This window comes from Impatiens glandulifera, chromosome 4 (assembly GCF_907164915.1).
Source record: "Impatiens glandulifera chromosome 4, dImpGla2.1, whole genome shotgun sequence".
Classification (NCBI taxonomy): Eukaryota; Viridiplantae; Streptophyta; class Magnoliopsida; order Ericales; family Balsaminaceae; genus Impatiens; species Impatiens glandulifera.
Window position 1 is genome coordinate 57,390,420 of NC_061865.1, and position 25,538 is coordinate 57,415,957.

The 25,538-nt window shown below is 31.0% G+C and overlaps 2 protein-coding genes across 2 annotated transcripts; both read left to right on the forward strand.

Annotated features, from left to right (window-relative positions):
* The first annotated feature begins 10,045 nt into the window (after positions 1 to 10,045).
* On the forward strand, positions 10,046 to 15,173 carry LOC124933533 (protein decapping 5). Its single transcript, XM_047473948.1, has 8 exons — positions 10,046 to 10,333; positions 11,075 to 11,175; positions 12,336 to 12,410; positions 12,518 to 13,471; positions 13,745 to 13,810; positions 14,321 to 14,500; positions 14,586 to 14,696; positions 14,764 to 15,173. Exons 1-8 carry the CDS (start codon positions 10,189 to 10,191, stop codon positions 14,995 to 14,997), a joined length of 1,866 nt encoding a protein of 621 aa, XP_047329904.1. The 5' UTR covers positions 10,046 to 10,188; the 3' UTR covers positions 14,998 to 15,173.
* Positions 15,174 to 20,986: 5,813 nt separating this feature from the next.
* Positions 20,987 to 25,107, forward strand: LOC124933534 (transcription factor bHLH30-like). Its single transcript, XM_047473949.1, has 2 exons — positions 20,987 to 21,833; positions 24,365 to 25,107. Exons 1-2 carry the CDS (start codon positions 21,225 to 21,227, stop codon positions 24,797 to 24,799), a joined length of 1,044 nt encoding a protein of 347 aa, XP_047329905.1. The 5' UTR covers positions 20,987 to 21,224; the 3' UTR covers positions 24,800 to 25,107.
* The last annotated feature ends 431 nt before the right edge of the window (positions 25,108 to 25,538 follow it).

Consider the following 25,538-nt stretch of genomic DNA (forward strand, 5'->3'; position numbering starts at 1 on the left):
TTTTTATAATTAAATTAATATCAATTTTTTTTTTTAGAAAAAATAAATTTATTAAAGTTATAGAAAAAAATTAAATACTTTTAGAATTAGAACATTAAATTTGTTCTAAAAAAAAATAAATTTAGTAAGATGGTTTGACTTGTTGATTAGACTGATTTTGTTACAAAGTTTAATAAGACGATTATGTGAATCTAAATTTTGAAATTAAAATTTATTTATTTATGAGTATTATATATATATATATACATATATTTAATTTATAAATATTATTTTATATCGATATACTTAAATTTTAAAAATTTTATAATTTTATCGTATTAATAATTTTGGTATCGGTATCATATTTTTATATACCAAAAATCAGTAAGTTTTCCGCTCCCATACTTATACTATTTTATTTTAAACAAACAACCATAGTAGCAAGAACCTAATATTTAATCAATCAAGAATCATATCTAAGAAACCTAATTAATGTTTTATATTGAATTCACCTTAAGAACACTGCGAATTTAAAATATGTTCACTTCATGGCTCATGCTAGTCAACTTTAAATAAATCGGGTTACAAACGTGTTTGAATAAAAATAAAATGGCCAGAAAATTCCATTAGTATTTAATTTATTTTCTATGATGCGTATTTAAACTAGGAATTAGGTCTTATTAAATTTTAGCGGGTCCAACACGGCATTATACAACACTTGTAAATAATGGTCAATAAAGACTATAGTATAACCCATCACTATTCTCTTCAAACGTGTCAAATAGTTAGTCAAATAATTAACTAAGGCCTTCATAAAATTATGATTATTCAAATAACCGGTTTATATAAAAGATAATGATTAATTATGATTTAAAAAAGGTAATGACTTAAATAATATTTGATATATAATAATAAAATAAAAATAAAAATAAAAATAATTTAAAATAAAGATTATTTTAATATTTTAAATAATAAATTTAGTTAAAATAGAAAATATTTTAAATATTTTTAGACTTAAAGTTAAAGAAAAATGATATGATATTTTTGAGTTATGATTATTTAAATAATTTATGTCGAATATGGCTTAAGTAAGAATTCCATAAAACATTAATTAGTCACAGCTAACCCAATTACTCTCAAGAGAAAATTTTACATTACTTAAAAATTTGAGCCATCTGAAAAATGATTTAGACAACAAAAATATAATGATAACAAATACACTAATCGGATGTAGTTGCGTGTTAGAGAGAAAAAAAAAATGTCTAAAAAAATTATAATAAATTAAAAGAAATGGTCATCTTTGGGAAATTTTTTTCATAAATATGACTATATTTAAAATATTTTTGTCCCAAACATGACCATTTTTTAAAATTTATTTTTTAGTATGATTTTTTTTTTTATTTCTATCTCCTACACAAGTGTCAGACTATGTCAGATTCGTGACTTTGCTTTCGTTCACAACTTCGTTACCCTATCCTGTCTCTATTAAATTTCATCAAATTCCCCTCTTCAATCTTATTTCAACTACAATGTTAAAAATATATATTTTGTATAGGATCACAACATATTTCTAATCAACTTCTCTCGTTTTTAGAACAATAGTTTCGAAACCCAGTTCGGTCTGTCAGTCCGACCGGCAAACCCAGTGAACCGATCGTCAAACTGGATTACTGGGTTGATAAAAAAATAAAAAATGCAATCAACCCAATTAAACTCGGTCAACTCGTTAGCTGAACCGGAAATCCGACAACCCAGTTTAACCTAGCGGGTTTATCATATATTTTTTATTATAAAAAAACACTTATTTTTTTTCTCATTTATCACTCTCTCAGTTCCTTTCTTTCCATTTTTGGTTCCTATTGGGTTTACTTATTTTTAGTTCAATTTGGGTAGATTACCAATTTTTAGTTCTAGACACCGGGAATGACAAACTATTTCATTCACCTTAAGTTCCATCTCATACCTGAACCAACTGATTATGTTTTTACCAAACTAAAAAAACGATTTAAGGTGACATTGTAAATAATAACTTAAAATTAGTTTATTCTCCAGATAAAATCATAGTTATCCAAAAATCGAAGGTTGTAGTTTGATTTGAAGCTTTGTCCCTCACATAATCCAGTTAAGTCTATTTTATTTCAACTTTTTTTTAAGTTATTGTCATCACTTTCTTGTCAAAATTTGGCTTATTTTGAAGTTCATACTTTATATAAATGATAACAATAATTTGATACTATTTTTGGTTAATACTATATATATATATTTGGATTATTATGTCTGGATTTTTGTCATTTTTATATTATTTTGTTATTATATGAACCCACTATTTAAACCAGTTGATCCATTGGTTGAACTAATAACCTCCACCTCCTTTCATCGAGTTGATGACCGGGACCGAGTTTCAAAACTATGCTTAGAACACTACTATTAGAGAATCTAAATAAAGACAACTTATAGGTTTAAACCTTAAAACATTTCCAATTGACCAGCCCCTCCTCCCAATTATTATCTTTTCAAGTTCGGAGTTAAGATTTAAAATTTATCTAAACTAAAAACTTTATTTGAAATTTAATCAGGATAAGATTAATTCGGCTAAGATTGGAATAACTGATATAATTATTGTATGGACTATCCCAATGAGAATATGGAGAAAAAGTAGTAACTTTTTGAGTTAGTGGGTACCACTAAAGCCCATGTAACAAACATAATACGTACCGCTTCCCTACTATTCTTAAAAATAATATAAAATAATAATATTTTTATTTTAAAATATAAATTATTTTACATCAGCTTCTTTATCCTTATTTATATATCATTTAAATATTTATTAAAACAACCAACTTTTCAACCACTTTATCATATATATTTAAATATTCATTAAAACAAACAACTTCTCAACTACCTCAATCATGAAAGAGAAAATATATTATTTTATTATTTAGGGATGCTACAGTAATCCCTAAATATAAAGATTCACTATTTATCGTCCCTAAAAAATTATAAGGATAAGGAATTTGATAAAGCATTTTTTTTATAACTTTTATATTATTTATCTTCATAATAGAGATAAAACACATTTTAAGGATTATGCTACAAATGCCCTAAATCATAACATATTAATATTCAACCATCTTTCACATCCCAAAAATCCTGTTAATTTGATGTTACATATACACTCATAAAATGACACCTATACACAAAAGTGGTCTCTTTTTTTTTTTTTTTTTTTTTTCCTTTCTTATTTTTTTTTATTGTTTTTTTTCTTTGTACATGTGTCATTTTGAGAGTCATCAAAGAACAATAAATGAGAAGATCATGTGAACTTCATGATTTTTATTTTATTAGAACTCTGCCTTGTCATGATGACTTTTATACATCCTTTTATTAATTGTTTTCACCACAAAATTGCAATTTCCTCCATTACTTTTTTTTTTATTCAGGTTTAATCCGGGATAATCGATCATGTATTAATTTGTATACAAGTAAGTTTATACATTATACATTCAAGAAATAGAAAATTACCAAAAGCATGATAATATTGTAAGAATGTAATTAATTAATTAAGCACACAACACAAGATCTATGTATATATATGTATAATTTGCTAGCTGAGAATCATGAATGAATATTAATGAATCTGATGGATCAATTTGGTCTCCTCCTCGATCGATCGATCAATCATCAATTGTGTCTTCTAGATGGACCAGAGGGAGGAACATACATGCCTTTAGAAAGCTTATTGAGAAGAAGCAAGGTCGGCCGCCGCAGATGATCATGATGAGTTCCTCCTCCTCCTCCTCCGGTCGCCGGATTCATCATCATCATGCATGGCCGAGCTGCGAAAGAAGACCCAATAAAAAGAAGTACCATTAATACCATAGAGAGAAAGAGAAATAAATTGCGCCTGGTGGAAGCCATTGGAGTATGGAGAGAGAATTAGAGAGATGGGTTTCCATTATTAGTGTGTTTATGGTGCCTTTTAAATGGTGGGTTTGCATGGAAACAAAGAAAAAGTCACCATCTTTGGACGCAAAGGAGAGAGATGATGAGTACTGTGTGTGTGATTTGTGAAGTACACGTCTTGATTGAAGTCAACGGTACTAGAGAAGAAGAAGAAGTCATTCAAGGATTTGTTTTGAATGGCCGCCGGCCAGTTTTTTCCTTCAATTTTCCATGTACCTTCTTTTTACTTGAATACATACTCTATTTTTTACTTAGAATTTGTTTGATATTGTATTTAGATTTTGTATGAATTTTGTATTTATTGATAAAATTAATGGGTTATTTTAGATTTATTTAAGATAAAATATATATTTAAAATTTTAATTTAATAAAAATAAAGTAAATGTGAATTCCTATAGAAAAAATTTTGGGATTCTAAATTCTTTTTAAAAATATCGTTTTTTAGATGGAGTGTTCTACATAGAGAGATTTGACAGATGATAAATATATGAAAAAATAGTACATTATGATTAGTCGTATGATTAGTCGTTGTAGTTGTAGAATGTTTTGCTAAGAGATGAATGTGTGACCAGGTCATAAGTGGTTATGTGATTACTGAGTTATAAGATAAGTTTTTCTGTTTTAGTAAGTTATTTCTCGTTGTTACATGATTAGTTATATAAAGTTCTTCATTTTCTTTTAATAAGGTATGACTATTTTATAATTTATAATTTACTAAAACTTTATCTCACATTTGGTATCAGAGCTACCGAGAAAAGGAGAATGATCTAAAGCGATCGAGAAGAGCAATTTCATTCAAGAAACTCACTGAGCACTACAATCACTAGAGTAATCACTAGAGTATGCTCATGGAGAATTTTCTGCGATCGAAAGAGTTTGGATAATTGAAAAAGGAGTTCCAACAAGCAATGAAGTGAGGTTTACTGATGTAGAGAGAAAGAAAGGAAAGTTCCTAAATAAAGATAACTCTAATTAAGAGGACCAAGAAGAATTGTATTATTTCATGATGCAACGAAAAAATAGGAATACAAGAATTTTAAGGGTTTCGAGAAAAAGAAACAATAAGGGTCGAGAAAAGAATAATATTAGCGCCTAACAGTTCAAGAGTTTCGAGACGAAGAAGGAATATCAGAAATATAGTTGAGAAATAAGACAAAATTTCACAAAATTATACATACCCTTAATTGGGGAGTGAGTTCGACTTATATATCGACCGAACCCACTAGAGAATTCGGTTACAAATGCTCAAGTTTGAGAGGGACGATTGGTTAAAGAACTAGATTCACAAAATGAGGTTAACAAAACAGAAATTTAAACATTCAAATATTCAACTATAAATGTCAATTGAATCTTGTTGGTCACGATTTTATCCCAGTCGTTCCATCAATCTTAGGATTATAGCATTATCTCCCCCTTTCAATTTTTCGTCTTCCTCCAAGAAGAGATCTTGGCCTAGTCTGTCTCTAGGTATTGTCTCTAGTATTAAATACTTATTGTTTAAGCATTTTCCCAAGTCTGGTCTTTTATTTTTACCCCTCCAACTAATTAATATAGGTCTTTTCATCTTCCCACATGTCACAAAATCTCCTTCACCCGCAATGTTACCTTTCTTGTTAGTTCGTGCAAAGTTGAGGAATTTCCACAATGACAATAGGGATCCCTTGGAAGTTCTTCAATGTCTTTCATTGGTGTATATTGACATTGACTTTGAGTTCCCACATGTAGGTTACTTCCCCAATCCTCTTCAGCACTTGAAAGAGCCTAAATACTTGGGGGAGAGTTTGTGGAATAACTTTTGGACCGAGAGCTGCTTATATGACTATAACTTCACCGATGTCCAATCTCTCACCTTTAAAGTGAACTATTTTCTCTTTCTGTCCTCCAACTACTTCATGGTTCAGGGCTTTTTTCAGTATGGCAGTAAATGGTCGGGCTATGAAACTATTATTTGATAAACCTTCGATTGTATCTAGTCAATCCCAAAAGCCCTTTCAATTATTTTACTAATTGCGGAACCGGCCATGTATTCATTGCCTCCAACTTTTCCTGGTCAATAGTCACTCCACTTTCATCCAATATATGGTATAGGTAGGAAAATTGTCTGCAGTCAAAACTACATTTTCTCTTGTTGAGATATAACATGTGTTGTTACAATGTTAGCAGGATTTGGTGTAATTGGAATAGGTGTTCATTCCAGTTCGGACTATACACCAGAATGTCATCGAAGATTACTAGCACGAACCTCCTTAAGAATGGCTTCAGGGTCACATTCATTAACTTTGGAAAGAGGATTGAGCGTTGGTTAAGCTCGAGGGCATCACCATAAATTCGTAGAGGCCCTAATGAGTTCGGAATGTTGTCTTGTGACAGTCACTTGGATGCATCCTTATTTGATGGAACCCAGACCGTAAATTCAACTTAGAGGAGACCCAAGACTCGTGCAACTCTTCCATTAACTCCTCGATGATGGAGATATGAAACATATAATTGATGCTACTGAGTTTATCCACTTGTAATTGACGCACAACCTACAAGACAAATCCTTCTTTCGGACTAGCACCACATGGGCAACAAAAGAGTTGTGGCTCTTTCTAATGACTCACATGTCCATCATATCATTGACTAACTACTCAATTTCTGTCTTTTATAGGGGCAAGGTATTAGTATGAGCGTAGACACACAACTTTTGTATTTTTCTTTAGTGAGATTCAATGATCATGTTCTCTAGCTAGTGGTAGGTCTTTGGGTTGCTGAAACAGAGTGTTGAAGTTTTCGAGCAGCCGCTGTAGATTTTTAAGAACATCTTATGGTTCCATTGTGGTAATTAACAAAAATTAACCTTAATGCTCACTCTTTATTTGAACCATGACAACAACACTTCTTTTATTTAATAGTTTCTCTAGTTGGTTGCCTCGTATTAGGTTGATTTGTGTATGAGGTATGTATACCTTGTAAAATAATGGTTATCCCTTCTTTTCAAAAGAGATGATCAACTTTTTCAAAATACGAGGATGAAGGGTCTAAAATAACCAGTCACTCAATGCACATCATAATACCGTACCCCAATACCGTACCCTATCATGATAAGAACTTTCATATCTTTTTGGTAATCCTTACCCTCCATTGACCATTTTAGATCTTGGAAAATATTAGAGCAAAATATGTTAGAGTCGTCTACCACTCGTATTAACAACACATGAGTGGGCAGGGTATCATGACTTATATTCTTCATAATCCTAATGTTTATAAAGTTATGGGTGTTTTCTGTATCAATTAGGATCATCGCCGACAAGTTTTCGATCTTGCCAAGATCTAGAATGTCTAAAAATTTTAGAATTGGTCAAAATATGCAAAGAAATGACAAGCTCTTTCACTGCACTGGGCTTCCTTGGAGGAGAATTATTAAGAACTGGATCTGAATGGCTTCTTGGAAATCTAGTAAGCCTTCTTGCTCATTAGTCGAGTCCATTAATAATTTTGATTTACACATGTGGTCATGTTCCCATTTCTCATCGCAGGTGTAACAGATGTCTTTCCTCCTCTTTTCATCCATTACAATCAGATCTAATTGTTTCACGTGACCATGGTTTGCGTTGGAAGAAGACTCATAGAAGGGATTACCTTGAGATAGGTGGTCCGGTTGGTGTTTGACCATGTCGGTTTAACATTGACTGACTTGGGCAACAACAGTGGTTCAACGCTTTACAAGTGTTCGCTACTTAACATGGACTTGTATGTCGTCTCTTGGACCTCAACCATCGACATGACCTCATTTAAGGACCCGGGAAACCCAAACCTAATTACATTTGCAATTTCCTCCCTCAATTCGAATAGTTAGTCGTCTATAACATATTCCCCTATGCATAGTATACAAGTTTTGAGAAATTGTCATGTATTGGAGATTATATTTTTAAACTGAACTGACATATTTCAAGTGCATCAATGCCTCATGAGGTGCCATATATAGAAGGACCAAACTACAACAAGAGGCCCCTCTTGAACACGTCCCACATCATGACTAATTCTTTGTGGTTTCATTTCTAAAGGTATGATCCATACCACATTCTGACATCACCAATAAAGTGGATGGGCAATGTTAGTTTTAGTTACATCAGTAGTTTTGTCCACTCAACCAAGGGATATCGACTTTGGTGAGTCGGGTTGAAGGAACATACTATTGGTGCTGAAGTAAGAGTTTATCGCAGGGAAGACTTTGATGAGCAACATCATCAAATGTCTTAGGGCGGGGTTCTTGGACAATAAGAGACCAGCCTTCTATGATTCTCAATCTGTCTTCCATTACATTGAATTTTCGCTCCATATTGTTATTCAATTCTGCCTGTTTTGTTGTACTGATATTTGTAGGGAAATTGTCTTTTGGGTCCATCAATTGAGAGTTAAGGGCATCCATCCCAATTTGTTGTTGGGTTTCTATCATTACATAACCGTGTGGTTATGATACCTGAATGTTACGAGTTGAATTTGTAAATATGATTAAGGGTTTCTAATTCCAACGAATAAATAAGGATTTTGTTGCTTCAGGGTGCAACGAAAAAAATAGGAAAATAAGAATTCAAGGGTTTCGAGAAGAAGAAACAACATGAGATGAAAAGAGAATATTGTTAGCGCCTAATAGTCCAAGAGTTTCACGAAGAAAGAATATCAAACATATAGTTGAGAGATAAGTCAAACTTTCATAAAATCATTCATACCCTCAGCTGGTGAGTGAGTTCGACTTATATATCGACCGAACTCACTAAAGAATTCAGTTACAACTGCTCAAGTTTGAGGGGGAAGATTGGTTTTAAACCAAATTCACAAAATTAGGTTTACAAAATAGAAATTCAAACATTTAGATATCCAACTCTAACTGTCAATTGAACATTGCTGGGTGCGATTATATGCCAATTGTTCGATTAATCATGGGATTGTAGCAATTAGTCACAATGACTCTTTTATAGGAAAATATATTTTTGGATTTCGAGGAAGATAAAGTGGCAAAAGCAGAAATAACAAATCAAATGTTGAATGTTAGTATTACAACCTTACAATTTAGACAAATTGAGATTTTGTTGTATTGATTTCCAATACTGCTAACTAATTATCTACGTGACATTTATAAATAAATAAATAAGAAATTAATGTCACTAATTTAGTTAACAAATTTCAACAAATTAAAATTTTTGACTACTGATTCGTTGAAATTTGATAGGCAAAATTCGACGGCTAAATTAGTAATATTGATCTTTTATTTTTTTATTTATAGATATAATGTAAATAATAAGTTAATGACGTTTGAAATTATTAAATAAAAATTTATTTTTATATAATTTTAACAATAAAAGCTCTAAATTATATAATTTAAAATCTCAATTAGTCTTTTATAAGAATCTCTATCATTCAACCATTTAAAATAATATAAAAAAGTCTTAAAAAGACTATATGACTACACAAGTAAACAAATAGTGAATAAATAACACGCCTAGCATCCAAGGCTAAATCAACCAAATTCTATAAACTATAATTTGAACTCAATTTCACATTATAAAATGACCTTTTTTTTTAAGTCATAAAAGTCATATCAACGGAAGTATAACTGATTTTGAACGAATAAATGTTATTAAATTATTAATGTATATATATCTAAAATATAATATTATTTTATCTAAATCAATTTTCAATTTGGGCCAATATTAGTGTAACTTTGGATTTTTCATTATAAGGAGTGGAAGAGGAAGGACAAAGGAAAAGAAAAAAAAGAAGATAATCTATTGATATGTAACATATTGGTATGAAAATAAAAATCCTAATTGGGATAGTTATATTTGATAGAGTTTAAAATTTTGTTTGTAATCTCTATTTGTATGTTTGATTAATACTAATCAGGATTTTATGGTCGTTTCATTGTCATCTTTAATCATAACTAGAGTTTGTCTAATTTGGATTCTTGACCCACCAACTTTTGAGATTTTAATGAAATGATTTTAACTTTATGTAAATTTTTGAATATCTTATTATAGTTTAGGCTCAATTTGAACATTCATCCCTTTTGAAAAAAACAAAATACAAATAAAAAGTTCATTTTAGAACAAGATCGATATAACTGCAATTGTCATTCGGAGGTGAAACCCTAACATCACTTTTCCATCGAAGATTTGAAGAAGAAACGCATCCTCTCTCTCTCTCTACAAGAGAAAAGGTAGAGGACGTACGCCTTTCTGTCTGTATTCCTTCGCCGTTGCAAACATGGCGGTGGAAGGTTCTAGATCTAGTTCATCGGCCGATTCGTATATCGGCAGCTTGATTAGCTTGACCTCGAAGAGCGAAATGAGATACGAAGGTGTTTTGTACAATATCAACACTGACGAATCAAGTATAGGGCTCAGAAATGGTAACGTTTATTATCTTGTTATATAATTTGTTCGGTTTTATACCCTGGCTTCTGCAAAAGGCTTTCTAGTTGTTTTGTTTCAATTTTAGTTATTCCTCTAGGCGTTTGTTGAATGTAGATTTAAATAGATGGGATATTTGTTGCACCGGTTGTTCTGTACAATTTGTATGCAGTCTGGGTTGTTGGGTATCAGCTTTTGAGCACCTGTTATACATTGTTTTAGATTAAGGCTCAGCTTAGTTGAACTTGTTTATTTTCTTCTGTTCATTGTTTAGCTTTACTGTTCTTGAAGGTTTCTTCATTAGTCATTAGCCAGTTTGTTATTCTTATGAACAAAGTCTGATTCACCGACTTTTGAGGATTTTTTTTTATAAATTTCTTATGTGACTGGTCTAGAAAGTGTTTCCTTACTAAGAGTTTGAATTTTCTGTATACAAAACTGATGGCTTCTTACATTATCATTTATTTGAAAAGTAATGTAAACTGGAGCAGAATTGAACTGGTTATGAGTCCATACTGCATCCACATTGAACTTGTTTTGAAATTTTGATAGAGATAGTGTATAAGATGTCTGGTTGTAGTATTTTAACATATTTTTGCTTGATCAATAGTATATTTACCAATATGTCAGTCTAGGTATCAGATTGTATTATAAGTATCACGTGCTTGTCTCATATGATAACTGTCATTTATTTTATCTGATGAGAGATATAATTGTGATGTCTACTTAAACTATGGCAGTAAGATCATTTGGGACTGAAGGCCGGAAGAAGGATGGTCCTCAAGTTCCTTCTAGTGACAAAGTATACGATTACATATTGTTTCGTGGAAGTGATATAAAGGTATTGTTATGAAACATTTATCTTTACTTGAAAGTTTCCGGCTTTCAAGTTGAAACTGTTTCATTTTTGTGTGTTTTTACTTTTGCATTTCCTTTTGTTACAGTATGTATATTACCATGTCCGCCATGGTTGTGGGGTGTCATGTTAGTTCTACCTCAATTCTCAAAAAATGTATATTATCATGTCCTGGGCCCCATTGTTATTGTTATGTGTGATGTCAGTGTCAGCCATACAGATTTCGGTACAACTAGGTCACCACATTCCATCCCAAAAAGTCCTAAGTAGTTATCTTATAGCTAACACGCCTCTCTTATAAATTTATAAGGAAAAGCTCTTTGGATTTCCTATTTGGGACATGATAAGTGACCCATTACGCCCTAAAGGAGATATTAAGTTGGTACCCTTATAACCAATACCCTTTCCTTCTAAACTCAAGGGTGAAACCCTTAAGCTTTTTTATGTTAAATAAGATATGTTAGGATAGAGGTATGTATCATTTGGAGACTGAAGGATTAGTGTCTATGTGATGAATAAAACCTAAGAAACACAATGATGGTGACAAACTCAGGAGTGATACCCTAAGAAACAAAATGGTAGTGCCAATCAGCTCACTGTTTTTAGCTTGAATTTCTCTTGGAAAAATAGAAGGATGTGCGACTTTTAATTTCAACACATTCAATATTGATGCATATTCTTTCTCTTAGATTTCTTTTTATAGTGTTAAATAATCATTCATATTCCTTCTTTAAGATTTGTATACATCTCCAGTGTATTTTGTTTATCAAATGATTTTGCATTTCTCTATTACTTATATTCCTTCAACTACATTAAAGTTGTTGGCTTGCATAGGAGTTTCTTAAAGATCATTGATGAATATCATCTTTGGGTATGTATTATTTATCTCGAATAATGTACTGGGCAACTGGAGTGAAAGCTATATTTACTATTTTCCCCCATTTTTAGTCTGCCCAAAATGCTCTACTATATGACTTTGGTACCTAAGATTTGGGGCTTTACCATTCCTCATTAGTTAGATTCTTTTGTGTTTTTTGTATTCAAATATTGGAAAGATGGTATCTATAGATGCTTTTGTTGTCGTTTTGTGATCTTTGCATTACCTGTATTTTTTTTCAAGAAGCATCTTTATTTTCATTTTACAGGACTTACAAGTTAAAGCCTCCCCCACAGTGCAGCCTGCCCCACCACCCATAAACAATGACCCAGCAATTATTCAGGTAAATGGAAGGAAGATTGCAAGTGTTCCATTACTTTGATATTGAAATGTAAATCAAATTAATGCAAGCCCTAAACCTTATCATTTATTTGATTTTTGGTGATGCAGTCACATTATCCTCGGCCTGCACCTATAACTTCAAGCTTGCCATCCACTGATGCTGGATCTTTGGCTGACCTTAATCCTCATACTTCACAATTACCACATCCAGGGTCAAATTTTCAGAGTGGCTTGCCTTTGTATCAACCTGGTGGAAACCTAGGATCATGGGGGCCTTCACCCCCTCCTCCAAATGCAAGTGGTAACGGATTAGCAATGCCAATGTATTGGCAAGGGTATTATGGTCCTCCTCCTCCCAATGGGTTACCACATATGCACCAACAACCTTTGCTTCGTCCACCACAGGGGTTGTCAATGCCTCCTTTGATGCAGCAGCCATTGCAGTATCCTAGTTTTAATCCCTCCTTACCAGCTGGAGCTTCTAATCTAACTGCTCCAAATTCCCTAGAATACCCTCCATCCCTTGTGCCTCCCATTACTGGCTCCTTTAATTTGGCATCTACATCTCTACCACCTTCAGCTTTGCCATCAGCTTTACCTCAAGTTCCCTCTGTTACTTTATCTCCAGAAACATTCCCCAGTTCTATCCCAAATAAGACTGTTAGTCCGCCAGTAACCCTAGGTGTGAATCTGCCTGTTGTTCCCCCATTGACAACATCGATTCAGGAATCAAATGGCATTTTACCGCCAATTTCTAGTAAGCCCATAGCAACTTCTAGTTCAGTGTTGCCCTATCAGTCTATTTCTCAATCTATATCCTCTATTGGAACGGGTAGCTCAAGTCAGCTAGAAACACCTTCTCTTATAACACCTGGCCAGTTGCTACAGTCTGGGCCTGTTGCAGTCTCTTCAGCTCAGTCTGTACAAACAGCTGACAAAGATGTGGAGGTAGTTCAAGTTTCATCATCATCATCATCAACTGAACAACCTGCTCTAGTTTCAGCAGAATCTCAACCTCCAATATTGCCATTACCTGAACAGCCTTCACCTGCAGGCCCAAAGGTATCTTCTTTGGTAAAAATTAACCATTCATTCAATAGGGAGTGGGTTGTATTTGTTCTGGTACAGACAGTGACAATCTAGTGCTGCTTAATGTTTTTTCTATAGTTGCATTTCAACTTTTGAAGAGTCACTTCTTTTTCAACTGTTTTGTTCTTCTGTGGTTTGAGCATGGTACCATGCAGAAGATAATTTTTTCGTATTTATTGATCTCAACCGAGCACATGTGGAAGAGTTTGGAATATACTGCTGATAAAGAATGTCTTCTTCCTTCAGTTCATTGGAGCTCCTCATTATAACCGCAACAATCAAAGGGGTCGTGAAAGAGGCAGAGGACCTGGGGTAAGACAAACCATTATATAAGTTCCATGAGTCTTGTCTTTTTTTTTTAACTTTCATACTACTGGTTGAGATATAAGGTAATTTAGTCTGGGATATCAGCCTGGCAAGATAATGTTCACTACTTATCTCCTATCTGAAATTGAAGATGCTTTGCGTTTAGAATGATGAAAACAATGAGCCTATTTTGAAACTTGTATTTTGTCACAATCACGATCCTGAAAAGTCGTCAAAGATAAAATTTAAAGTAGTTTGTATTTTTTTTGTATAATCTTTTTTCTGGATGTTCATCCAGATTATAGTGCTTTTTATTGATTCATTTGACATGCAAATTATGTAGGTCATGATCCAAATTACAGTGTAATTTTTGTTTTGTTTGGTATTTTGATTTTTGTAGATCAGATTAATTTTTGGATAATGATCAAGATGATCATTGTGATTTGATAAACATAATTTATCCGAATAGCAAATATGTATAACAAAACAACCTAATGATGGGTTTTTGGTTTGCAGAGTTCATCACGTCCTGTTGCAAAGTTCACTGAGGATTTTGATTTTATGGCAATGAATGAGAAATTCAACAAAGATGAAGTATGGGGTCATCTTGGGAAGCACAATAATGAAGGAGATAATCATGAGGATGACTATGAAGATGAACAAGATTCTGCTGCACTCAAGAAACTTGAAACCAAAGTGAGAATTTTCTGATGAATAATTTGTATATAAATACTTTTCTAACATAACACATGCATTTTTTTCCCTTTGATCTCTCTTTTAGCCTGTCTACAACAAGGATGACTTCTTTGATTCCCTTTCTTGCAATGCATTTGATCGTCAGTCAAATGTCGGAAGACCAAGATTCTCCGAGCAAATGAAGCTCGATACTGAGGTAGGTTCATTCCGTTATTAAAATATATATAATGCTTCACTTATTTTTATTTACTTTTTATATTTAGACATTTGGGGAATTATCACGACATCGGGGTGGGCATGGTGGCCGTGGTTATAACCGTGGTGGTGGTGGTGGTCGATTTCGAGGCGGTTATCATGGAAGGGGGGGAGGTTATGGTGGTGGTGGAGGTTATGGTGGCGGCGGCGGTGGTGGTGGCGGCGGCTACACTGGCATGGGTGGCGGAGGCTACACTGGCAGGGGTGGCCGAGGTAGGGGCATGCCTCACCATGGTGAATAAGTGAATGTTTTGTGAGTTTGATTTGGTCAGAAATAAAATAAAGAAACTAGAGCTTGTAATGGTTTTAGGATTTTATTCTGTTGTTTTCTTTTGTAGACATATTTTTCATCCTTTTAATTGGTTTCTCTGACCTGACTTGTATTTTTATGTACTCATAATTGATGTTTTTAGTTTAAGCTTGTGGATTGGAAACTCAAAATTGTGTTATGTTCATTCATTTGCTATAGTTATTTCCAATTGTTGTACCATTTCCATCGACCATATATATAGTCACAAGACAATTTGGAGCTTTAACTTCTTAAAAGTTGATATTGGTTGACAACTTAGTTCTCCAAGATCCTACCCCCGGGTGACACAAGTAGATCGATGATGATCATTTAGTTGACAACCTATATCTCCAAGATCCTATTCTCTCGCGTGGAGTCATTGTTACATAATTAGATCGATGATCATTCGGTTTACAACCTATATCTCTAAGATCCTATCTCCGGGTGACACAAGTCTCTCGCGTGTAATCATCATTACATAATTAGATCGATGATGATCATTCGGTTGACAACCTATATCTCCAAGATCCTAGTCTCTCGCATGGAATCATCATTACATAATTAGATCGATGATCATTCGGTTGACAACCTATATCTCCAAGATCCTATCCCAGGTGACCCAAGTCTATGGCATGGAATCCATCATTACATTATTAGTTAATGTATTAAAAAGATTAAACTGAGTCCACTTTTTTTTTTGGTATTAAACTTGAAAAATCATTAGGTTAGGTTAATATATACATATACATAGAAAGTTGAAGAGAGGAGAGGAGAGGAGTGGAGTGGAGAGAACATATAATTATGACAAGTGTGGGGAGGGAATACGGAAACGTCATGATAGCGTGGGATTGATATCATCATACACTTTCACAAGACATATGGCTTTTTAGGGTTGCTTTGTTTGGAGGTTTACTACTATCATAGCCCTTTTAACATAAATACTTCATTTCTTTATACCCTAAAAGGCATGCAAAACTTATAATGGAAATGGAATTCCACAGACATGTTTAGGAAACATCACTATAACAAGTTTATGTGCCATTTCCCATATTTCTTCACATGATCATTTCATGTTGTTAATAAGCCCCTATATATTCTTAAAACATGATGATTTCTTATACTTTGGTATAAAACATGTCTATGGAAAATGGAAAATGAGTGACATGGGTGGGTAACTATACCATCAAACTGTTTTCTATTACATTTTTAAGAAAATGCTCATTGAAGAGAAATGATGATTAGAATTGAAAATAATTAGAGAAATTGGATCACAATTATTGATGAAAATATCTCCTTTGTTAACAATGATCTTTGTGATTGTGATCAACTACACACATCATGCTCGATTGTTCTTATGTTATATATGTTTAGAGCTTATTATAGATCTATCTTGGACGTCGATTCGGTCATTCTAGATAAGGAAATCGTGATATGGAGAACAAACAGTCAATGATGTAATTTTGTAGAAATATCTCGTCAATTTTTGGTGATACTCAATCCGTTTTTCTTCACATCTATTCAAACTTTTTGTTTATTTTTAAAAATCTTCTTGAAAACTCTATTATTCTGCTCCGTGTTCATTTTTAGAAATCTTCTTAAAAACTCTATCGTTCCACTCCGTCCAAATCTCATAGATTAATAATCCGAACAAACATTTGTATAAGTTTAAAAAGAAGTTTTGCCTTTAATTATTCAGGTGATCTATTCTTTAATTTTTTGTCATTTTCTCAAAAATTCTTATATCATCACATCTATACTAATACAATTGCTGTTAAGAAAATTAACAATAGCAAAATATGTAATTTAAACTTGCATATCCTTTTTACAAAATAGAAATCTAACAATATCAATCTTCATAAACATTTCAACAAATCTCTAATCAATTTAACATCAATTTTAAATGATGTACTAGGTGAAACACTATTCTATAGTTAAAATAATTAAATGAAGACGGTATATCTAGAAAATAAAATAGCTAATCTTTAAGAGTTACATTGTTTTTGTTTGATGATTAATCCTTACATGAATCTTCTCTTCTAGCTTAACGACAATAAGAGGTGAATAACCTTAGCCTCTTTGAGAGAGGTTCTGAGTTCGAGTTCGAGTGCATCTGGTTAAATATTTAAGTATCCATCCGATGTATGTTCTTAACCGTCTTTTGACCAATTTTTTTTTATATTTATATAAAGGAAATAGTAAACAAAATGTTATAAAGAAACTAAAAGTCAATACTTAAGAGTTTTTAATGAGAAACACAACATAAATCTAAAAACTAATGTCATGACTTATTTTTTAAAATAATTTTATGGGTTTAGTCCATCATTATACTTACAGTCTTCACAAGTCACGTTCACTTACAAAAAGAAAGAAAGTAGAATGCAAATGTTCTTGGATCATGATCTTTATAAGCTAAAAAACAAGCATGCATATCCTGAAATATAAAACATATGCATAATATGATCATGGGTGGATCTAAATACAGAAGTTGTCGGTGTTTGACAATGCATGCATGGTATGGATCAATGGTTTGATAATATAATAATAGTTAAAAAAATAATATTATATATAATATATAGAGAGAGTCATCCCATTAAAGAAGAAACATGCAGAAAGGCAATGATCAATAACTAGGGTTAGGGTTTAATTGATCATTTTTGTTTAGCTTTTTTGCAGCCAATTGCTTCCCGTTTTCTACTGTCATATTTCTTCTCTTGTTTCGGCCCAACCGCCAAACAACTACCATAAAGCCATCATCTAGCCGCCCGGTCTAATTACCCTTGCATGACACGTGTCTCATGTACTCAATTTCTTTTTCAAACATTAATAATGTCAAATTAAAAGTATTATCTTATTAATATTGATTGATGTATTGAAAAAAAAAATTTAAAAAATAACGGATCCATAATTAAGGTGTGTTTGAAAAAAATATATGAAGTTTTTATTTTTTTTTATAAGACAATTGAATAAAGATAAGTTTTACTATTTTTTTAATAATTAAATAAACAAACAGTTAATTATATTGAATTTTTTTAAGAAAATAAAGGGTAATATCACATTTTTACCGTTAAAAAAAAATTATTTTTTCGGGATGGGTTGACATAGATCTGTCTCTGTTTGTCGGTATAAGACATATTATATTCATATTATTTTTTAGTGGATAATTTGGTTAAAGAGAAATCACATAACCTTCAATAATCTCGAAACGACCATGACAGATCTTTCACAATACTATCATTTTAAATTATGCGTGGTTTGATCTGAGAAGACAACATATTCGATATTTACACACATTAATTTTTAATTTATTTGATTGATTTTCTTAAATAATGACTATCAATTTTATAATATCATTTATGGAGTATTTTTAAAATAAATAAATATATATATTAGTGTTATAAATAGGAGCACAAATTTTAGTTAATTAAAAAAAAATATCATTAACAATTAGGGTTTTTCTTTTACTCAATATTAAACATTTCATTAGCTCATTTTCTATTTTTTCAAAGTTATTATATTGAACTCTCACTAATATATTAAAGAGGAAAAGTTTGAAAGTTCTAATTAATTCTTCTTACATAATTAATATTTTTTGAGATTTGAACTAGTAAATTTTTATTTGAAAAGAAACCCCTCGTGGAAAACAAAAAAGCTTGGCCGAAATGGTAATAATGGATTGAGCCTTTAATATGGAAAGGACCAGTAGGCTCTCATCAACACTTGCAACTGAATTCGAGGAAAGAAGAAAATTCATGAGAGATATATAGATAGAGATGAAGTTTTTTTATTTTATTTTTTTATTTTTTATAAATGAATGAATGAACAACATGAGATGGAGTGTGTTCCAAGACAAAATGATTATTTTGGTGCTGGGGAACCCAAAAGGGTTCATGGCGTGAACATGCCTAATCTAGAGGACCCACCTCAATATTATAACCCATTTCTAGTTTTATTTTTTTATTTTTATTTTATTATAAATTAATTAATTAGCTTAGTTGTACAATTTATTTATTTATTACTTATTTGAGTTTTGGTAATAATTTACAATAAAATAAAGGTATTGTTAGGGTTTTTATGACAAATTGAACCATATTGTTTTAATTTGTTGTCATTATTAACTAGTTTAATTTATTTTTATGTTTAATTTGGGAAACTAGCACGAAGTTACGATTGCGAGTCACTGTAATTTACATTACAGTATAAAATCAAATTTATGACATTTATCTCTTAGATAATATTCTTGTTATTTAAAATATTTTTATTAATTTAATTACTATTATTTATTTATATAATTATTTTACAAAACATAAAATCATTTCTAACGAGATTTAACAACTTAATAATGTAAATATTTTTCGTTTTCTTCCGTTAAAATAAGCTACTAAGATATATACATTAAAAAAATGAATAAAAAATAATTAAGTTCGACCTATTTTGTAATGCAACTTACTTTTTCAATGGATTAAAATTAGAGGTAAAAAAACTATTTAAAAAGATAACCTTCCTTTAGAAAGAAATAAACTTTTTTCAAATGTTTTTTTTTTTTTTTTTTATCATTTTACTTTTATATATTTTGTAAAATGTATATTTTTTTTTTAATGATTAGAGGGTTACATAACATTTTACGCCTTATCACTAAATTATGAATTTTCATTTAAAAATTTATAATTTTTTATTTGTCAAATAATCACGAAGACTCGTCACCGAATATAAAAAAGTTATATGATGTTAAATATTAAATTTGTGCAATGAACTATTGAGTACTAATACTAAAATTAGTATTTTATAAACGTACCTTCGAAACAAATCTTTCAATTCTCGAGTCACAACAAAAGACAATAATTTCAATATCCTATGATCTCAAATAAAAACAAATGAGCATACATATATATACACCCATAATTCATTCAATCAAAATCAAAACACATATTACTTTATTTATGTACTCAAGAGACAAGCCTAAATATTCTTTTTGAAAGGTTCCAATTTTAAACCCTAAAATGGAAGTCAACTCCTCTTGATTATTCAATCCTACAATACTAAACAATGATTCATATTTATCGACATTAATTCTTAGTCTTAAACAAGTTTTTGTTTCAAAAAATTTGGTGAAAAATTGGATCTTGATAATATTGAAAGTTCAAGGTAAATATATTGATCACATCTAACTCACTAATAGTTATAATTTCAAGCTAGGTTGTATTTAATTAATAACCATTTTTTTATAAAATTAAATTAGTTCACCTTATTCTACATTGCCCATTTCAACTAGTGGTTTATCCAATGTGGGGATCTAGTTAATTATCTCCACTTGTTGTGACAGATTAGGACATTACACATTATTTTTAAGCATTATCCAATAGATTTCCAAAAGATAAGTTCGTAGAACTATGTATTAGTTATAACATAAAACAACTTCTATTAATCAAAAAGAAATTTAAGACAAAAATATGTCAAATCTTCATATTTAAAAAAAAGATGAAGAATGGAACTAAATAATAATTTTGTGGTGAAGTGATTTATCTCCCCCTCTAATATCCAAATATTTTTAATAACACAAGAAAAATGTTTACATTTAAAAAAAATGAGACACTTAACACAAAAATTTTTTAGTTGATGATTAAGATCATATATTGTTATAGCGAGGTTTTTTATTTTAATATTTGTGAAGAATTATGAGTTATCGTACTCGAAAACTGAGCAGAGGCATCAATAAAATTGTAAATAAAAGTTTTTTTTGTTCGTTGTATTCAATTATATTTATGTTAATTTTGATAATTATATCATTAATCTACATTTTTACAAAGCTTACTATATAGATTATTTTATCGCACCATTTCCAATGTAAATAAATAAAAGCAATAGTATTATAATTATTTAAAAAGATATGTATAGGATAAAAGGAAACCGAATGGATGAATGCTTTTTAGTTGAAGTAAATTCAAAGGATAAAAGACCATCACCACCACCCCTCAAGCAACCATACCAACTCAGGTAGAGAGAGAAATATTGTCTTCTCTATTCTCAACAAAAAATTCAAAGAAAGTTAAGATTCTTCTTTTTCACTTCCATCCTTTCAAACCCTATTTCAATATCCACCATCAAATCCCAATCCCTCTCTTTATATATAAAGGAAACAAATAGATCTTTGCATACAAAAGGAATCAAAACCCTAAAGAGATCATGATGGGTGACAAAGAAGAAGAAGATCAAGAACAACAACAACTAATACTTCTTCAAAACGACACCTTACAAGCACAACAACTACAACAACTACAACAAGAACAATACATGGAAATAGAACATCATCATCAGCATCATCAACAACAACATCATCAACATCACCAAATTCAAACCGCCCCTTCATCTTCCTCACAAATACTACCATGGTCTCTCCCTCCGGTTCACCCACTTCACAACTTCCCACAAAACCCGGTTCTCTTCCCACCTCAATACCCTTATGGAGGTCATTTCATAAACCGGCTTTCAACCCGCCCTTCCTCCTCCTCCTCCTCCCTTCACTTTGCATCATATGATACTACTAATACTAACACTACCCCTCCAATATCGGATCACCATCTCCGGTTCATATCCGAATCTCTAGGCCGCCCTAACGGGTCGGGTCCATTTGGGCTCGGAGCCGAACTAGGTATGAAGATGACAGCTCAAGAGATAATGGATGCTAAGGCTTTGGCGGCTTCAAAGAGTCATAGTGAGGCTGAGAGACGGCGACGAGAGAGAATCAATAATCATCTTGCAAAGCTCCGAAGCTTGCTTCCAAGCACAACCAAAGTAAGTTTTTTAAAAAAAAATATTAATGGTGGAAGTTTGATTTTTGAATAAGTAAATTTAATGCATTCAATGATATCAATGATCAAGGGAATTGGTGCGAAAGGTACATATTGCCACTATCCTTAGTGCCACTCTTTTGATCACTCAATGTCTTTTAACCTTTTTTTTTTTTTTTAATTACTACTTTTCATTAATCACTCACTTCTTCTAGATCCTTACTTTTTTGAGGTTTTTAACTTGTTACAAATTAATATGAAAGTTGATAACATATGATTAACTATATTGACTCTACCTAATACACCATGTGAAACTGAAAAGACATAAAAAAATTGAATGTGACCCATTAATTAGTTAGTTATTCCATGAAAAAGGCATAATATAAGGGATGAATAGACAAGTAGGTTTTAACATTTTGTTTTTAATTTGTGAAGTAGCACAAGTTTTTTAGTGATGATTTTTTATCTCTTTGATTTCTTATACAAGACTTCACATTTAAATTACATTAATAGGTTAAAATAGTAACAAAATAATATTTTTATTTAAAGAATAAATAATTTCATTAATTTGTAAAGAATTATTACAATAAACAAAGAATTCACATAACATTTTTCTTGGTCTAAAAACTTTGTTTTACTCTATCCAAATTACTTTTCAAAAAATCTTTTGATCCACATGATATATAGGATAATGTGCATGATCAATTTTGGACTTGTTCAAATCAAGCATAAACTAATTTACCATTTTAAGTAGGTAATTTCATCTCAATTGACTTTTGATGAAAAATTATAATTAGAAACCTATATATCTCTCCTTCTCAACTATCTTATCTTGTACATAATCTATAAATTTTTTTTATCTTTTTAATGTTAAAAACTACTCTAATCATTTATATTGGTCTCTTAAGAACTATTTTTGTCACTCAAACTAGCTTAGTTAGTTTTGTATCTAACTTAGTTTAAATGTCTAATTTTGATACACTTAATGTCACTAAACCAAAAGCTGTTTATGTATACTACTTTCTAACTCCTATTGCATAAAAAGCATAACCTCAAATAAATTACCAATTGAAAATTAAACTTGTCAACTAATAATACATGCTAAATCTAGTTATGCTTATTTATTTTTGACTATATATATTAGAATCTAAATGAAACAAGTAATCCTAATTAGTTAACTTACTCGGTCAAATATAGGTACTAGAATGTCTAGGGTTGATTCTATGTTGGAAAATGTAAAGTTATGAATGAAAAAAGAAGAAGATGTTTTAAGTAGAATGAAGCGTTAAATGCGGTAAGTTGATAAGATAAAGAGAAACCAAACCATAGGAGCAGTTCATGAAAAGGTCTCTAATGGAAGATTCTTAAAGGCTTATGATCAGTCAAACTCATGATCAGTTCTTCTTACATGAATACAGATATTCGTTTATAAAAGGAAAGATGGGTTTAGGCAGACAAACAAGCATTGTTGTCAGTCCATGTTATTTTAACCCTAAAACCCATTTTCTATTTCCACCCACCCGCCCCGAATTATCATCATTATAAACCTACCTTTTCGAACTCTCTCTATTTCTTTTCATTTTACATTAAATCTCTTCTTTTTATGTATATATACCCGCCCCTAATTTAATTTAGCTCCATTTTTCCACCTTTATTATTAAGTTTCGATTTCCCAAATTGTTCTTTGATTAAAAGATATTTTGTTCAATTAAAAGTAGGTTATTTGAAGTTTTAATGACTTACATTTTTGTAGGAAGTTTTAGGTTGGAATAATTTGTTATTCTATTAGTGTATTGAAGAAAGTTTCCAAATTTTTATTTCATTACAAAAGTTTGAGAAAGAATAGTAAATGTTTTAGGATTTTAGTATTTAAAAAATAATTCTTGAGTACTCATCTTAGAATATACTTGAAATAGTTATTTGTATAAATTCTCAAAATATTGTAAAGAATATAATAAAACAGAATAATTTTATAATATACATGGCTTATTATATATAAATATTAAGACACTTTAGTAGTAGCTAGCTCTTGTTATTTATTTATTTATTTTCTTACAACATTATCATAGTAACATTTTGATTAATACTTGATTTTATTGTATTTGTAATTAGATATTATATAATATGTTTTTATTTTATTAGAAGAGGGTGTTATTCAAATGTTCTCAAATAGTAGTAGCTCTCTTTTTTTCTTTTTCTTTTTTTATGTTTTCATCTATATAAATCTACTTTTTATAACAGAATATTGTGACATTCAAATCCTTTTGTTTATTACTACTAGTTGTAACTTCTTAAATATTAATTTCTACAAGTTGAAATTAAGAACATTGTAGCTTATAAGTTTTAAAAAAAGTTCAATCAATAAATTAGTTTGAACAATTTGTGACTTTCACCCTTTTAAGTTATTTATACATCTCCTAGGGTTCTTTGTGTTGATAGAAGATCTTTATGGTTTATAATGTTCTTATCTCAATGTCTTAAACAATTCAACATGATCTAAATAAACATTAAACATTTGTTGAATAATTTTGTTAGACAGATAAAGCATCATTACTAGCAGAAGTAATCCAACACGTGAAGGAGTTGAAACGCCAAACATCAGTAATCGCCGAAAACAACACAATCCCATCAGAAACCGACGAACTAAGCATGATGGATGCATCAGATGAAGATGGAAAATTAGTAATAAAAGCTTCATTATGTTGTGAAGATAGGGCAGATCTTTTACCTGACCTAATCAAAACCCTAAAATCACTTAAATTAAAAACCCTAAAAGCCGAGATCACAACCCTAGGAGGTCGAGTAAGAAATATCTTGTTTATCACGGGAGAAGAAGATGAGGCTGAATATACATTAAATTCAGTCGAGGAAGCACTCAAGGGTGTAATGGAGAAAGGAGGAAATAATGATGAGTCTTCATCTGGGACAATAAAGAGGCAAAGGACCACTAGTCATGTGAATATGCCATGATCATAATAATATTTTTGTTTTGTTTTTATTTTGGTTAAGTTGTTTTGTACTTGGGTAATTGTTCCATATTTCTTGGGGAGAGAAAGAGAAAGAGATAGAGATTGAGAGAGAGAAGAGGGGAAGGATCTTTTTCGTGGGGAGAGAAACCTAAGATTGGAACCTAAGATAGGAAACGAGGGTTGTCGTTTTTTTTGTTTTTATTTCTTTGTTTGGAAAATTCTGGTGATGATGATATCATATCAGGATTGAGACAGTTTATTATAATTATGGTATGTGGTTGCAATATTAATGGATGTTTGGTTTTATTATTATGGTTTGATTCGTCAGGCTTGCATCATTTGTAATCAATGCCAACTGTCCTTCCCTATATATCAACATTTATCATTTTAATTTGATTCAACTTATAACTTGGATAAAAATATCAAATTTATGTGGTACCTTTCTTGGTATAGTCTATAATAAGGTAAGAGGATAAGGATATTATATAATCAAATCACTTAGTTATAACACTATTTGAAATTTGTTTTAATTAGTTATGCAATTGAAGAGTGAAGACTATATTTACTATTTTCCCCCATTTTTAGTCTGCCCAAAATGCTCTACTATATGACTTTGGTAGCTAAGATTTGGGGTTCACCATTCCTCATTAGTTAGATTCTTTTGTGTATTCAAATATTGGAAAGATGGTATCTATAGATGCTTTTGTTGTCGTTTTATGATCTTTGCATTACCTTTTTTT

Excerpts from the sequence above, each read along its gene's own strand:
- LOC124933534 (XM_047473949.1), top strand. The coding sequence starts at position 21,225 with ATGATGGGTGACAAAGAAGAAGAAGATCAAGAACAACAACAACTAATA. Across the intron at positions 21,834-24,364 it reads TGCTTCCAAGCACAACCAAA|ACAGATAAAGCATCATTACT; the intron begins GTAAGTTTTTTA and ends TAATTTTGTTAG.
- LOC124933533 (XM_047473948.1), top strand. The coding sequence starts at position 10,189 with ATGGCGGTGGAAGGTTCTAGATCTAGTTCATCGGCCGATTCGTATATC. Across the intron at positions 13,472-13,744 it reads CTTCACCTGCAGGCCCAAAG|TTCATTGGAGCTCCTCATTA; the intron begins GTATCTTCTTTG and ends TTCTTCCTTCAG. Across the intron at positions 14,697-14,763 it reads AAATGAAGCTCGATACTGAG|ACATTTGGGGAATTATCACG; the intron begins GTAGGTTCATTC and ends TTTTATATTTAG.